We start from the raw sequence: 15,330 nt of genomic DNA, 5'->3' as shown, positions 1-15,330 counted from the left end.
TGAAACACTCCCACCTCAGGCTCTGTACCAAGGATTTCCTTTTCAGTTTGAGAGGGAAGGTTCACAGCAGTGCCAGTTTTATCCCCACCTGCCTGAGCAGAGCTGTGTTTGCTGTGGGACTGTCACCCTGGAATCCCCAGCTGGGACACGAAGGGCTCCCTTCCCTCAGTGATGTGTTTGTCTGAATGCTCAGCCTGGGGCTGCCTCTGATCAGGGGAGGAAAAAGGCATTTTCACCCACCCAAAAACCAGCTTCAGTGACATCCCTGACAGAAATACACCTGGGATGGAGAGGTGGAGTGAATTGTCCTTTGGCAGTGGCAGTGTCACTTCACTGACCTTGAAGGGAGCCCTGGCTCCTGCCTTAGCTGAGATGGCTCTGAATTGCCTCATCCAGGACTGTGCCTGTGTGAGCAGGTACAGAGCAGCAGCTGCCTCTAGCAGAGGCTGTCAGAACATGCACTGGTAATTTACAACTTATTGGTAATTTACATTTTACTGATAATTTACAGTTTTACATTGCTGCCTGTCTTGGTTTGAAAGACAGGTGTCTGCTAAGGAAGGCAGGAGCCTCCCTTGGAAGGGAAAATGTAACCCCCTTCCCTCCAAATTATTATAATTTTTGAAATTAAGGGGCTTTCAGGCAAAGATATGAGAAATAGGAGTAACAGTTCTTTACTAGTAAATATAACAAGGCAATAATACAGAAACACTGGCTTAACCTGACAGAGTCAGGGTACAACCCAACACCCTGTTGGGTGGTGGCAGCAGTCCGATTAAGGGGTGGCTGCAGTCCTCTTTGAAGCGATAGATACGGTTCTGTTGAAGCAGTGATCCTGTAGAAGGGTCTGGTCTCCTCTGAAGGTCCAGGGGTGGTTATGTAGCTCTTGTCCTCCGGGAATCCAGTAGGTCAGGGCTGACTGCGGTGTTCCAAACCTCAGATTACATCCAGGATGGAATGCTTGGTTCCTCCCCCTGGGTGGAGCATCTCACAGTGGGATGATGTAATTTTGTGAGTCACGCAGTGAGGCTGGATGGCTCAGTAACAGAAGATTTCCCTCCGGAGGGAGTTATCAGGGATGTGTCACTGGAGAGACAAAGAACCCTGCCCCAGCTGGTTTTAGCAGCTGGTGATAGAATACACACTTTTGGTTACACCTTACATTGTAGCCTGAGACACTGCCTTTCATCCCTGGGCACTCACTCACCCTCTTGCCAGTGGCCAGGATCTGGTGCTGTCCCTGGGGAGCAGTCAGGGCTCCCTGCCTGTGCCTTCCCTGAGGGACTGCTCAGCACTGGGTGATGGAGTCAGAGCTGCCCTTGCCCCACAGCTTGGGATCCTCATGGCCAAGGAAGCCAGGGTGCTGCTCTCTGAGGTCATGATGGTGTAAAATGCTGCAGACACGCATTTCAAAGCTTGCTCCTTCAGTCCCTGCCCGTTTGGACATCATTCAGCATTCAGCTGTGTTTGCAGGGCACTGTTTTAAAACAAACAGAATTAAAAATGCTCCTGAATTTCCTCCCTGCCCAATCTGACTTGCCTGGGAGGAGAGAAAAGCCAACAGCCAGGCAGCAGGACCTGCAGGCTTTGCTCCTGAGCCCTGCTGACTTCCTGTCCCCCCGGGGCTGACCACTTCATCCCTGAGCATCATAACTTTGGCATCTTGTGTTTGAATCCCTGATGCCTTGGTTAAGGGGACAGCGGCCTCCTTCTCCTGAGGACTTGTCAAGCTGGGAGCCCCCAGATGTGGCCAGGTGTGGCCATGAGGAGACCTTGGAGCTGTGTCCTGCTCTGCCTTGTCCTGCTGGGACTGATGAGGAGCCAAGGGCTCTGTGCAAGAACTGATACAGTGGATGTCATCACTTGTGCTGTCCTGAAAAGTGACAGGTGACAGGGACACGCTGGCTGGCTCTGGGCTCCTGCACCACGCCATGGGATCCTGCTCCTCTGGAAGAGTGCTGATCTCTGCGTCTGTAATGGGGTAAAACTGCTGGGACTTCATATCTGAGGAGTGCTTTCAGTTTTGGGAACCTCAGCACTGAGAGATGCAGTGGTGACAGTTCCAAGTTGATGTTTCCCTGAAGCAGCAATCTCTGGGATGGGAATTTTGGGGAGAATTCCACTTCTTGTGTACTAATCTGACTGAGCTGTCCCTCACGCACCCTTGGCTTTACTGTGGCAGTTCCACAGCTCATTGTAGAAAAGGCATTTAAATATGTCTGAGCTGAACTCTCTCTCTGCTCCTGAGCCATGTTTTACAGGAACAGCTCCACAACTCCGTGGAAGCTGTGCCAGCAGAGCTGAGCACTTCCATGATACTCACAGTGTCTTTAAGGAAGGAAGTAACAAGAATCATTTGTTCTGCTGATGAAAAGAGTATTTGCCTGTTTAAATATGCAAACCCTTGAGTCTGATACAAGACTGAAATGTCAGGAAGGGATAAGCTCCTGATAAGCACGTTAGCAGGATTTATTCAGTGTGATGGCCAAAAGAGAAATTATTAATAAGTCAGGATCCATTCTGGGGAACTCAGAATTAAAAATAAAGAGGGGGGGAGATCTGGCACTCTGATATGGAGGAGAGGAGGAAATCTTGGAACAGCCATCATCAGGATCTGCTTTCATAAGGCGCTGTGATGTCCATAATCAGAACCAGCACATTCTTTGTCTGCCCTTTGCTCTTCCACAGGTGCACAGGATCTGGATGGGCTGAGATGATCTTTAATGTCCTTCCCAACCTAGCCACTCAATGATTCCATGATCTGGGTCTGTTTTGTGCCAGCTGGCACAGATTTCCATGTCTGACTCTTCATGTCTGCTGAGTGTCTGTCATGGCTGATCCCACAGAGATGGAGATGGTGCAGTAGGACCCCATTAGGAGCTGTAGGAATGACTCCAGAGGATGTGGGAGCAGCACAGAGCCCCAGAGCCCTGGGTGTTGTGCAGACCAGGGATGTCCAGCCCTCTCCATGGTGGTTGCTGCTGGTGGCATTTCAGAAGGACAGGTAGGGGGGACATTTGTGTCCTGACCAGCCTTGTGGGACATCCCTGGGAAGATGAGGGGTGGTGCAGCATCAGAGCTGATGGTGCTGCAGTTATTAAATGGACACTGAGGTCATCGATCATTCTGAGCAGACTCTGCTCCTCAGACCCTCGCAGTGAGGCAGCACAGAGCAGGTCCTGCTCCTGCACTGGCCATGGATGTGTTCCCTAAGAGCTCAACACGGTGCTGTGTGCTCCAAACGATCTCACAGCGTGCTGCCCATCCCTGCCTGTGCCGGGCATCAGTCAGGCCAGGGGAGTTGTTCCAGGGGCTGCACAGAGCAGGCTGCTGTTTCCCTGCTGCTTTTTGTTGACCTTTTCTCCTGGGTGTGTTTTCCTGACCTGACATCCATCCGAAGCAGAGCAGGGCCTGCCCATCCTGTGTGGCACCTGCTCCATCCTGTGTGGAACACGGACACTGCACAGGGTGTCCTCTGTGTCCTGGGTTTGAGGGATGGACAATTGTAGAGGCTTGAACCTGACAGGAGGGGGCAGCCGGGGGGGGGTCGGGCTCTGCTGCCAGGGAACAGGGACAGGAGGAGAGGGAACGGCCTCAGGCTGGGCCAGGGGAGGCTCAGGGTGGATATTGGGGGGAATTCCTCACTGAAAGGGTGCTCAGGCACTGGAAGGGGCTGCCCAGGGTAGTGGTGGAGTCCCCATCCCTGTAGATGTGGCACTTGGGGGCGTGGGGCAGTGGTGAACAGGGTGGTAGTGCTGGGGTAGTGCTTGGACTCAGTGACCTTAAGAAGGCTTTTCCAAGCTCAGTGATTCCATGATTTACACCCAAGGAAGGACAGGAAGCCCGGGAGCCCTGTGTGTGACTCTTCCCTGGGGTTGTAGGGCACGTTTGAGCCCTTCCCTGAATGAGAGGGTTCCGATTTCCATTGGCATTTCTTCACTTCCCATTTGGCTTCCCTGGCCTTTGCCTTGGCATCCCAAGGCCTTGGCAGCAGGGGCCGAGCCCGGAGCGGGGCTGGCAGTGACCTCTGCAGGGGGAACTGTGCTGCTGGGGCTGAGCTGGGCCCAGCTCTGGGCTGGCTCTTTGCATGGCCAAACCTCCCAGCAGAACCTCTGCGTGAGCTCCAGCTGCGGCACCAGCCTGGATAAAACAGCTCAGGGCAAAATGTTCTATCTGTGGTTCCATAAAATGCACAAATACATCTCCAGCCAGAGGGTGGGACTGCTGTTCCTGGTGTTTAAGGCACAGTGAGGGTGAGGTTGGGTTTTTTCCTACCTTGTTTATTAGAACTGTGATTTTAAACCACCATCAGTGCTCTGAGACTGAGCTGCAGCCACTTTTCTTTCAGGGGTGTTCTTCTAACACCTCTTTACTTCTTCACCTCTTTGCTCCTCCCAGTCTGTGTCTCTCTGGATCTTGCCAAGCTCTGCCTGTGCCCCCCATCCCTCAGATGGAGAGGTGGCTCCAGAGGGCTCCAGGCTGGATTGATTAGAAGGGCGTCATTAGGAAAATCAAATTACTGCTGGATAATTTCAGATGGCCTGTGGCAGCCTGGTTTTTGTCTGAATCCAAGTATTCCCTTTCAAACATTGGACATATTTGAAAACCAGGGAACTCTGACCAGAGCAGGCTTCCAGAGGAATGGAGTGCTGCCCCCTCCCTGGGAATGGGGACAGCTACACCTAATGGGATTCCATCTCCTCTTAAAGCTTTGGTAGATTTTATGTTGGCACTGGGGGAAGGGGCCATGCCAAAGGCACAGGTTAAGGGAATGTGGCAGTCTGGAAATGTTGAGTTCCTGTGCAGAGTAGATGTGGGAGCTGTCAGGAGTGGACGACACATCATGGCACAGCATGGAAGGGGGAAGACAATTCCTGTGGCCAAGGGTGGATGTAATCTTTGGTGCAGCCTCTGGGATTAGAGATTCCCAATCTCTCAGCATTAGCAGGATTTCTGCTCAGTGCTCTGAGGGGCAAAGCAAGCTGCAGCCTGACTGCCCAGCTCCTCCCTGAGCTCTGTGTTGTTCAGGGCATCACAGATCCATAAATACCTGAGCTGGAAGGGACCCCCAGGGATCACCCAGCCCAGCCCTGGCCCTGCACAGACACCCCAACAACCCCACCCTGGGCATCCCTGGCAGCACTGTCCCAATGCTCCTGGAGCTCTGGCAGCCTCGGGGCCGTGCCCATTCCCTGGGGAGCCTGGGCAGTGCCCAGCACCCTCTGGGGGAAGAACCTTTCCCTGATCTCCAGCCTAAAGCTCTCCTGAAAAACTTGAATATATTATTATGTCTTTCCTTAAATTGTTTTCTTTCTGAAAGGGGCTACCTGGGGGAGGTCCCAGCCACGGCACAGACATTCCCTGGCAGCTCTGTGCAAACCTGGCCTGATGTGAAGGCCAAGGAGTGAAGACTCCTTGAAGCCAAGGAGTGCCTCTGTTGTCCTGGAACAGTCCACACTCCAGGCTGTCCATAAGCTGCCTTGATTGGTGTTGATCAATGGGTTATATGGGCTAGGGAAGGTTAGAAGCCATCGGGTTTGGCTGGTGCCAGGCAGTGCAGTTCCAGGTGGTTGATGGAAATGGCTCTGTGCCCCAGAGAACAGGTGAAAGGTGTTAATTGGGTAATAGAGTGGATCTCGTTAAGTCCCTGGGCAGGAGGAGGTGCTTTGTAACTGTTAGCTGCCACTTTGTGCCTCTCTGTGCTCCAGGAGTGCTCGCTGTGAATCCAGGTGATTTTTCTGCTGAGGGATCATGAGGCAGTAAATGCTGGGTTATCCCTTTCCTGTTACTGAGACAGACAATAAACATCCTAATCTGACTCGCTGCTCTGAAGAGTGGATTTACAGCTGTGTGCTGAGCAGAAAACAAATGATCTGAGGATTCAAAGCAGGCTCTGCAGCAGGCAAACACGCGCTGGAGCAGAGCTGGGGGTTTGTGCTGTTTTGTCTTTTGAATTTGGCTGTCTTGATTAATCCAGCCTGATGTGTGCCAAGCTGTTCAGCAGAAACTCAGCCCTGCTTCCCCCCTCCCCCAGCTGCCCTGCTCAGCCTTCCTTTGTTTCGGGATGGTTTCTTACATAAAACAGGAACTGCAAAGATTCAGGTGAAAAAATGTTCTCCGTAAATACATTTGGTTTGTGGGTTTCCTTGCAGGTTCTCCTGTTTGCAGGCCTGGGCTTTAGGTAGAGTAAAGATCTTGGACCCAAAAACGTGGTGGTGCTCACAGTCCAGGAGCTGTCACCTCTGCACCCATCCAGCCCCTGTGTCCCTGGAGGAGGGGCTGGGGAGGATGTTGGGAGGAGGTTTGTGCAGAGGCTGGTGTCAGTCATCAGCTCCTCAGAGTTCTGAAGTGAGGAAAGTGTCCTGGAAGGTTCTGAGCTGGAAGGGACCCCCAGGGATCACCCAGCGCAGCCCCTGGCCCTGCACAGACACCCCAACAACCCCACCCTGGGCATCCCTGGCAGCGCTGTCCAAACGCTCCTGGAGCTCTGGCAGCCTCGGGGCCGTGCCCATTCCCTGGGGAGCCTGGGCAGTGCCCAGCACCCTCTGGGGGAAGAACCTTTCCTGATATCCAGCCTAAACCTCTCCCTTCATGCCTGAGCCTTGGACCAAGGACAGAGGAAACCCCTTTTTTTTCCCTGTTTAAGGCCAAGATCATTTCTCAATGAGACCTTGGTGAGGTCCTTAAATTAAACCCAGTGCTGAACATGGGGAGGTTTTCCCCAGCCTCCTCAGACTTGGAGAGTTTTGTGAGCATGATTTAATGGAACATATTCAAGCATGATTTAATGGGACATAAAATGCCTCTTTGATATCCCGTTGATCTAAAGGAGAGACAAAACTCTAAGGGGGCTCTTTCTTTCCGCTATTGATTCACGATATTTGGATATAAATCCTACGAGCAGGTGCCAGCCTGGGTTTAATTGGAGAGAGCAGGACTTAGTGGGGGAAAATGTAATTGTGTAACCTGCACTGATTCGTTTCCAGATGCTGGCAGGGGCTCTGTGCTGGGCCAGGGGGGTGCTTCTCACCTGGAAAAGCAGGGATGGGGAGGAATCACCTGCAGCCTCCCTCCATTTTCTCCAGTTAGGCCCTGTTGCCAACTGGCCCAGTGCCTGTGTCCTGCAGATGTGGCAGCACCTCTGCCTTGGGGCCAGCTGCAGCTGTGCACGTGGCTGGAGAGCACCGGCTCCATGGGCAGGGAGAACTTTCTGAGGCAGCCTTTGGTACAGATGGAATGATGGTCGTGGGCTAAATGGAACATCAAATGATGGGCTGGGCCTTAGCTGGGTAACTGATCACTGGCCCTGGAGCGTATCGTGGTGGTCTGTCCCTTGTATTTAATTTAAATTTAAAAGTTTTGAAGTGTTTGGAGTGTTCCCTTGAACATTCAGCTTCCTGGAAGGAGCCTTGATTTGGGCTGGCCAGGTACAGCGTGAGCTGGGTGTTTGAAACAGAACCTGAGATTCACAGGATCCCAGAGTGCTTTGGCTTGAAGGGAACTCAAAGCCCATCTTGTTCCAGGCAGGGACACCTTCCATATCCCAGGGTTCTCCAAGCCCCATCCAGCCTGGCCTTGGGCACTGTCAGGGATCCAGGGGCAGCCACAGCTTCTCTGTGCCAGGGCCTCACCACCCTCCCAGGGAAGGATTTCTTTCCAATATGACCCTCTTCGAGCTTAAAACCATTCCCCCTTATCCTGTCACTGCTTGTCCTTGCAAAAATTCCCTCTCCAGCCTTCCCATAGGCCCCCGTTAGGCAATGGAAGGGGCTCGAAGGTCTTTTGAAGTATTTTGGCCTGGGATCTGAATTCCAAAGGCCTTGGCTGGCACACAGCCAAAGGCTGAGGGGGATAACTGTGGGCAGAGGGTGTCAGGTGTCTCAGGTGAGGTTTGGTGCATTGCTTGGGACTGTCCCTGAGCCTCTGGAGCTCCTGCTGGCACCTGGGCTCAGTGCTGGGTTCTCTGTGCTGTTCCTCAGGGTTGTGCTTGAAACTAAAGGCAGCAGGAATTGCCCATCTTGTGCCTTCCCCCCTTTGCAGGAAGGGCCTCTCAGGGTGGGCAGGGTGTTGTTCCCGAGGGTGCAGGTGAGGAGGGAGGTGTGGGGGTTGCAGCCTCACCTGTCCCAAGACTCAGCAGTGAGTCCTCCCTGAAGGGTCTGAGTGTTCCCAGAGTAAAGCAGCCACACCTGTGCCTCTGCCTGCACATGGGCAGAAGGACCAAGCATCCAGATCAGCCCTTTTTCTAGGAAAAAGGTTTAAAAGAAGAACCCCAAACCACCCAACACCCCAAACCCACCCCTTCCCCCCACCTGTGCCCTCACCATTCCTGCTGTTTCCCACAGCTTCTCCCCTGGCCTGTCCAGTGATGTTTGAGCTCAAGGGTTGCTCTCCCCTTTTCCCCTCCCTGCCCCAGGAGAGCCCAGCAGCTCCAGGTGTTTTCCTGCACACTTGCAGGGATATTTGCTGGCTTGTCCACAGGGAAGAGCCTGGTGGAGCCAAAGGCTGTGGCAGAGCATCGCTCACCCCACAGCTTTTGGCACCAGCACTGAAGGGACCCTGTGGGAGGAGCCCAACAAACTTGACGTGAATTGGGCTTAAAATTGCTGCTTTCTCACCCCTGTGGGTGCAGCCAGAGCCACCAGAGCAGGGTGCTTATGCAAAGCCTCTCCTGCCCTTGGAGAACTGGGGCTCTGTGCCCCCAGCAATGCGGGGTTTGCCTTTCCCACTCCTCCTTTCCAGGCTTATCTCCTCTCCCTGGATCTCTGTCCGCCTGTCCTCGGAGACTGGGGAAGGAGAGCCCTGATAGGAGTGGCACAGGGAGAATGCCAATGAGCAGGAGATGAACCTCAAAGAGCTGGGTTTGGATTTGCCTCCAAAGCTCTTTGATCACAGGCTGAGCTCTTTATCCCCCGCAGCATTCCTCGGGGGAAGGCTGCCCAGAGGTGAGCAATGATTAAAGGAAATGCTCCTGCTCCTGTGACAGCCTTGTCTTCATCGGAGCAGGTATCAACATCTACCAAAAGCTGGTTTTAATGTCTGAGTCAGTTTACTTTGACTTTCTTGGCAGGATTTCAGGGTCCCTTGTCACTTTGCCCCATCATGACCGTTCTTTCATTCATTTTAAAGAAAGTTTCCCTTTGGAAGATCCTTTGGTTGCTGTCTGTCGAGCTCTTGGCTTGCTGTAGGGAAGGCAATAGTTAAATCGAGAAACACAACCATGTTTTCATCCAGCAAACTTGTTTAACTAAAGGAGACTCATAAAGAAAACTGTGTTTCTGTGGAAATCTTTGTCTCCCAAGTCTCGTTTTGGAGTCTGAAGAACACCTGCTGTTGCCTGAGAAACCCCCAGGACAATGCAATGCAGAGGCATTGCTGGGGAGTTGACGAGCTGCTGGGATGTCACTCTGCCTTTGGTTTTTCTCTGCTGATCTGGGCAGGGTTTGTTCTGTGCACGCTCATTGTAATTCTGGGAACTCTGCTCCCATGTCTGATCTGTCATGGATGTGGGGAGGCTCCTTCTCTCCTTCCCCCTGTGGATTTATTGAAGGGGAAGCTGGAGAGTTGAATTAAATTGTTGGAAGTGGTTCAAGATCTCCTGTTTGCCTTCCACAGTTGCTCTGTTAAGAGGAGGTGTCTGGCTGAGATGAAACGTGGCAGAGGAACAACACCCATGTCCCTGTGCTCCCTGGAGAGCTGGGGGTCACCCAGAACACCCCTTCCCTTGGAGCTGCCCCAGCCCTGCTCCAGGGGTGTCCCTCTCTCCAGGTCTCTGTGTCCATGTAACAGGGACCCGCTGCTTGCCAGGGATGGTGCTGGTGGAAACCTGGGAGCTTGGGCTTTGTCCTGCTGGGCAGTGTGTGTGAGCAGAGAGCCAGCCCCAAACCCTGCCCGAGTTCAGGAGTGACTCCTGAAACCCAGGGGGGTGATCACCAGTGTTTGGGTTTAACCATCCTGGCTGTGGAGTACAAAGACACCAGGTCTTTAAAAATGCTTTAAAGAAAAAACCCAAATCACCCAACACCCCAAACCCCATCACTTCCCACCCCACACCCTCACCATTCCCACTGTTCCCAACAGCTTCTCCCCTGGCCTTTCCAGTGATGTTTGAGCTCAAGGTTGCTCTCCCCTTTTCCCCTCTGCTTCAGAGACAGGAGTGTGCTCAAAAGTATCTGCTGAGGGAGCAAAAACATTTATTGAGACTATTTAACCAAGGCTCATTTTACGTTCATTTCTTTCCAAAGCAAATGGGAAGAAAATTCCCAAGTGCTGCTTAAGCACAAGGCTCATTTCTGAGCACCTGGAAACCTTGGGACAGAGTGGGGCTGGGGAGTTTCCCTTGAACTGCTAAAGGCATCTGCTGATTTCTGGAGGCCACTCCTGGTCCTGCCCACCAGCACAGGAACACAGCCTGGGTCAGGTGAGCTCTGCCTGTGCTCTCTGAGCCCGGGGAGGCTCTGCTTTGCTGCTGTGTCTTCCCAGCAGCAGGGATTCAAGGATGGGTTTGCAGGCACTGGGGGTCCCTGGCTGTGCACAGCTGGGAGCTGGCAGCTGTGGGCTTCCCCTGGGTATTTCCCATGTGCCTGGCTGGAAGCACTGCCCTGTGAGCTCTGCTGACCCCGTGTCTCTCTCTGCCCTTTGTGTTGCAGGTGCAAAGAGCTGAAATACGGGAAGGACCTTCCGCAGATCTCCATCATCTTCATCTTCGTGAACGAGGCGCTGTCGGTGATCCTGCGCTCGGTGCACAGCGCCGTCAACCACACGCCGGCACCCCTGCTCAAGGAGATCATCCTGGTGGATGACAACAGCGATGAGGGTGAGCAGTGCTGGCAGCTCCCAGCTCCACCAGGAGGGGTTTCATCTCTGGGAATCTCCTGGAGGGTTCTTTGGGCAGGGGCACGTGGTGTAAGGGGTGGGTGTGCTGCTGGCACAAAGTTCTCTCCAGCTTCTCTGGCGAGGAACAAGATCAAACCACAGGTAAATCTGAGAGAGCTGTGGTTTGAAAGCATATCTGAGAGCTGGGAGGTGAAGGAAACCAGAGAGCCATCTGACCTCTCCCTTCAGTAGCATCCAGGAGTTCTGGTTTCAGGGTATCCTTGTTTCTGATAAGAACAGTTTGGTTGTTGCAGAGATGCACCTCTAAGTATTTGGCAGGACGAGAGCCTGGAGCCCTGAGGGATTTCTGCTCTGGCACCTCCCAGTGTTAACTGAGGTATTTCGTCTGTGTGTGCCTTGGTTTCCCTGTTGTAAAATACCATCCTGGGCTTTATGGATGGCTGGTGCCCTGCAGAGACCCTCCTTCCCTGAGTTCTGCTTTTGGTAGGAGAAGGAAAGTGGAAGAGGAGGAAACAGTCCCAGCCCACCTGTCCAGGTCAGGCCCTGCCACAGCCTGGAGGGGATGTTTGGTTTCCCACATTGCACATGAGGGTCCTTTGGTTCACCCTGCTCTCCGTCACTGTTCTCATCCCTTCCCTTCTGGCTTTTGATAACACAGAACTGCAGGGAGCATTTTCACACTCAGATTCTTCCAAGGTCTTTTTTTCTCCCAATATACCCTTGGACAACATAACCAGGGCAGTTAAAATCCTCGTGAAGGACAGCAAAGAGTTAAGTGACTTTGTTTACTGCCTTCTTCAGCTGTGCTGCCTTTTCCTCCTTTCAGTGTTATTTGAAAAAAATTAATCAAGGAGTGCTGTGGACGCAGTGATTGGAGGGGAGAGCAGGGCAGGGTGCAGGATGTGGAGAGCTCATTCCAGGGGGAGCTGAGAGGTTGCTCTCTGTCTGTGAGCAGAGGAGCTGGTGCACTGCGAGCTGTTCAGGCTGTAAAAACAGGCACTCAAGCACCACAGTAATGAGCACCATGGAAAGATGATGAGTTCTAATTACCAGGAGAAGAATCAGGAGGGCAGCTCCTCAGCTGGTGGGAATCACAGCAGCTCCAGGGCAGAGCTTGGATGGTGTCCACAGTGCAGCCATGGGATTTCAGAGCTGGAACCACTTGGCTGGTGAAGGGGAAGTGCAGGTGAGGTGCTGCTCACAGTGCTCAGGACTTGGAGGGCTTGAAATACCAAAATGAGAGGCTCCTTCTGCAAATTTTATCCTATTAATGGGGCAAAGGGAAGAACCCTTTCACAGAGAAGCCATTGGTGCCCATCCCCGAGCTTCTCCCCTCATTGCTGTGCACAAAGAAATGTCTCTGAACAGCCTCTTCCTCATTCACTGAGGGGCTGAGGTGAGCCAGGTGCTCTGGAGACCCTGGAAAGGCACAGGACAACAAAACAAATCCTTCCAAAAGCATCTGCCTCTTCCACGGGCCGAGGCTGCAGCTGGCAGTGAGGACCAGGATGGAATCCCCGGATCCACTGTGGGATTGCAGGGCAGCACCGTCCCCGGGGTCTGCCAGTGCTGGGGTTGGGTGGGGCTGGGGGGTGGCAGGGCAGGTAGAGGGGTGGCCAAGGACTGGGCTGTGTTCAAGGGCTTCCAGCTCTGGGGTTTCACAGAATCCCAGAGAGGTTTGGGTGGGAAGGGACCTTAAAGCCCATCCAGTGCCACCCCTGCCATGGGCAGGGACACCTCCCACTGTCCCAGGCTGCTCCCAGCCCCAATGTCCAGCCTGGCCTGGGACACCTCCAGGGCTGTGTTGGAGCATTGTACACCACCAGGGAGGGAGAGGCAGGGAGATGACCCCAGCTGATGGACGAGTTCAGACATCCTGGGCACAAGGTGGGAAAATCACAGTCTCCTGGCACACCTAGGCTGCATCCCACCCTGAGGGTGCTTTGATTGGCATCAGGAGCATCCAGGGTCCCTCATGCTGGCCCAGGGCTGTGCTGAGGGTTGGACATCCCTGAGGGGTTCTGTCCTCAGAAACATTGGGATGGAGGTGCACAAGGAGAGCGGCGTGGGGAGCGAGGTGGTGCCATCAGCTGGGAGGGTGAGTTAATCATGCCAGTGTTTGCTGCTGAGGCTTTGCAGGCCTCATGACAAATGAGATTTTTAAGGAGGGATTTGAAGGAAGATAATGAGGTAACTTGGCAGATGTTTATGAAGAGCTCCTCCCAAGCGTGTAATAATCTACTTTTCTCATGTAAAAGAAATGATACAAACCAGAACGCAGCTCTGGGATCGTGTGCTCCCTCTCAGCATCCTCGAGGAGCTGCAGTGACAGCCAGGAATTATTAATGGCAATAACATTGTCACAGAGTTCCCACTAATAGTAGGCAATAATTTTGAGCAGCAACAGCAACACCGCAGAGTTGATGCTTTGGATATTACAAACAAAGTCATCATAATAAATAGATTTGGGTTCTACAGGAAAATAATTACAGGAAAATAGTTCCTCATGAGCTCTCAGATTTAGAGATGAATCTGGAGGATCAAGCAGAGGATGGGGCTGTGTGGGTGTGACTTTGGAGGCTGTGATTGAGCAAGAGAAGGAATTTCTTCAGCCTCTTTGGGAGCAGCCGTGTGGGTGTGAGTGAGGGACAGTTTCTGTGGGGATGTGGTTGTAGCCCAGGAAAAGCCTTTGGGGGCTCAGCTGTGTAACCTGAGAGAAGGTTGACTCCAGGGAGCAGTGCCCAAGCCCAGGAGCTGTGCTGTCCCCTGGGTCACCAGAAGCAGCTTCGGGGCAGTTGCTGAAGGCTCAGGACAGTCCCTGGCTGGGGTTTGTGTGGGTTTGTCAGGGGGAAGAGGAACCACAGCAGATCTGGGTAATTGGAGAACAAAGTTAGCAGAGATTTCCAAATCAAGTGTTAAGGTTAGCCCCAGGGGTAGAGGCAAGAGCCACCTGCCCTGCCCACCTGGCTCTGTGCCCTCCAGGCAGAGCTGTGCCGCAGCCACTGCGAAGCCTGGTGCTGGTGTGAGGTTTTCAAGCTGGAACAAAGAGCTCCTGAAGCCTCATTAGACACTCCTTGCTCTCAGCTTTGTTGTACAACAGCACAGCACAACACAAAAAGTGTGCAGTGAGAGATTAAATTAATGAACACAGGCATTCTGATGCTTTATGTCTGAGCTGTAAATAGATAAAAGATGTCAATGTATTGTAATGGGGGAAAAAAAAAATCCCTCCTTGAAGGAGAAAGCTCGGGGAGTTGTAGTTTGAACCCCGTTCTCCCTTGAGCTGCACATTACACTTCATAAAGACTCCTTTGGAGGCTGCTTTTGTTTGTGCTTGTTGCAGGGCTGCAGTTCCACAGGCAGTGTGCAGGTTGTGTTTGGCGGCGATAACGAGGTTCCCGGGCTGGTGGAGGATGCAGCCACGTGCCCCTGAGATGCTGTGTTATCTCACAGCTGCACACTTTGTCTGAGTCTCTTGTTTAATCATCACCTGCTTTTTTTTTTTTTAAGTTGTTGTTGTGTCTTTTAGTGTTTTTAATCTGGGATAACATCTCTTTGAAAAGCAAACCTCTCGGAATAAAGGAAACCCTTTGGATAAAAGGCTGCTTAAAGGAGCTGGCTGCACCAGGGGAGACACGATCAGGGTTGTAATTTACCTCGGCGTTGCACATTAGTGAGACTTGAGGGATCCCTTTCTTGTTCTGCAGCTCATTCCAGCAGCAACAGCAGCGCTCTGTGCCTCGCTCTCCCGGGACCTGTCTGGGTGTTTGTGCTCAGAGGAGGAATTGCAAGGAGCTGAGTCCCATTCCAGCCTTTCCCAGTGCTGAATTACTCCAGCCTGAGGATGGGGTGTTTAACTGGAGCTGACCTGGGCTGTCCCACTGGTGTCCAGCCCCGAGGCTTTCGGGGCTCCATAGGGAAGAGCAGCAGAGAGCACTGGGTGGGGTTGTTGGGGTGTCTGTGCAGGGCCAGGAGTTGGGTTCCACGATCCCTGTGGGTCCCTCCCAGCTCAGGGCATTCTGTGATTCTCTTTGGGTTTTGCTGAACCCAATGACCGGAGGCTTGAGCTGCATGCCCTGACCGGGAGCAGCTTTCTCTGTGAGAACTGATTCCTCCCCCTGCTCCCCCTGTCACAGTTTCCTCTGGTCCAGCTGCAGGTAAAAAGCTTCAGAAACTCCCCTGGCTCTGAGTCTCCCTGAAAAATATTCCCATTTATTTATTTATTGCCTGTTGAATGAGCTGTTTTAGTGATTTCCTGCAGAAATCCCAGCCCTGATGGCTTCGGAGGTTCAGGCAGGTAAGAGTTTGGGACAGGGGTGCCTGGGGTCTCCCATGGCACTGGAGCACCCCCAGCCCTGAGCCCTCTGGTGTTTCTGATAACACCTCGGGCTCTGTAGGCTTTTCCCACCCAGCTGAGCCTGGCAAACACAGGGGTGTATTCCTTAGGGGTGTAGAGGAGGTGTGGTCCTCGCCCAAGGCCCAGTGCTGCACAAGGAA

At 52.9% G+C, this 15,330-nt stretch overlaps 1 protein-coding gene across 1 annotated transcript in view; it reads left to right on the top strand.

Annotated features, from left to right (window-relative positions):
- The window catches only part of GALNT17 (polypeptide N-acetylgalactosaminyltransferase 17), a 209,646-nt gene that overhangs the window by 68,930 nt on the left and 125,386 nt on the right, over positions 1-15,330 (top strand). Inside the window, exon 3 of the mRNA XM_010409779.3 lies at positions 10,647-10,813. Coding sequence (XP_010408081.1) covers positions 10,647-10,813 — 167 coding nt within the window. The remainder of the gene's footprint in view (positions 1-10,646; positions 10,814-15,330) is intronic.

Source organism: Corvus cornix, chromosome 19 (genome assembly GCF_000738735.6).
Source record: "Corvus cornix cornix isolate S_Up_H32 chromosome 19, ASM73873v5, whole genome shotgun sequence".
Lineage (NCBI taxonomy): Eukaryota > Metazoa > Chordata > Aves > Passeriformes > Corvidae > Corvus > Corvus cornix.
The sequence above is the reverse complement of the archived record's forward strand: the minus strand, read 5'-3'. Positions and strand labels throughout refer to the sequence as shown.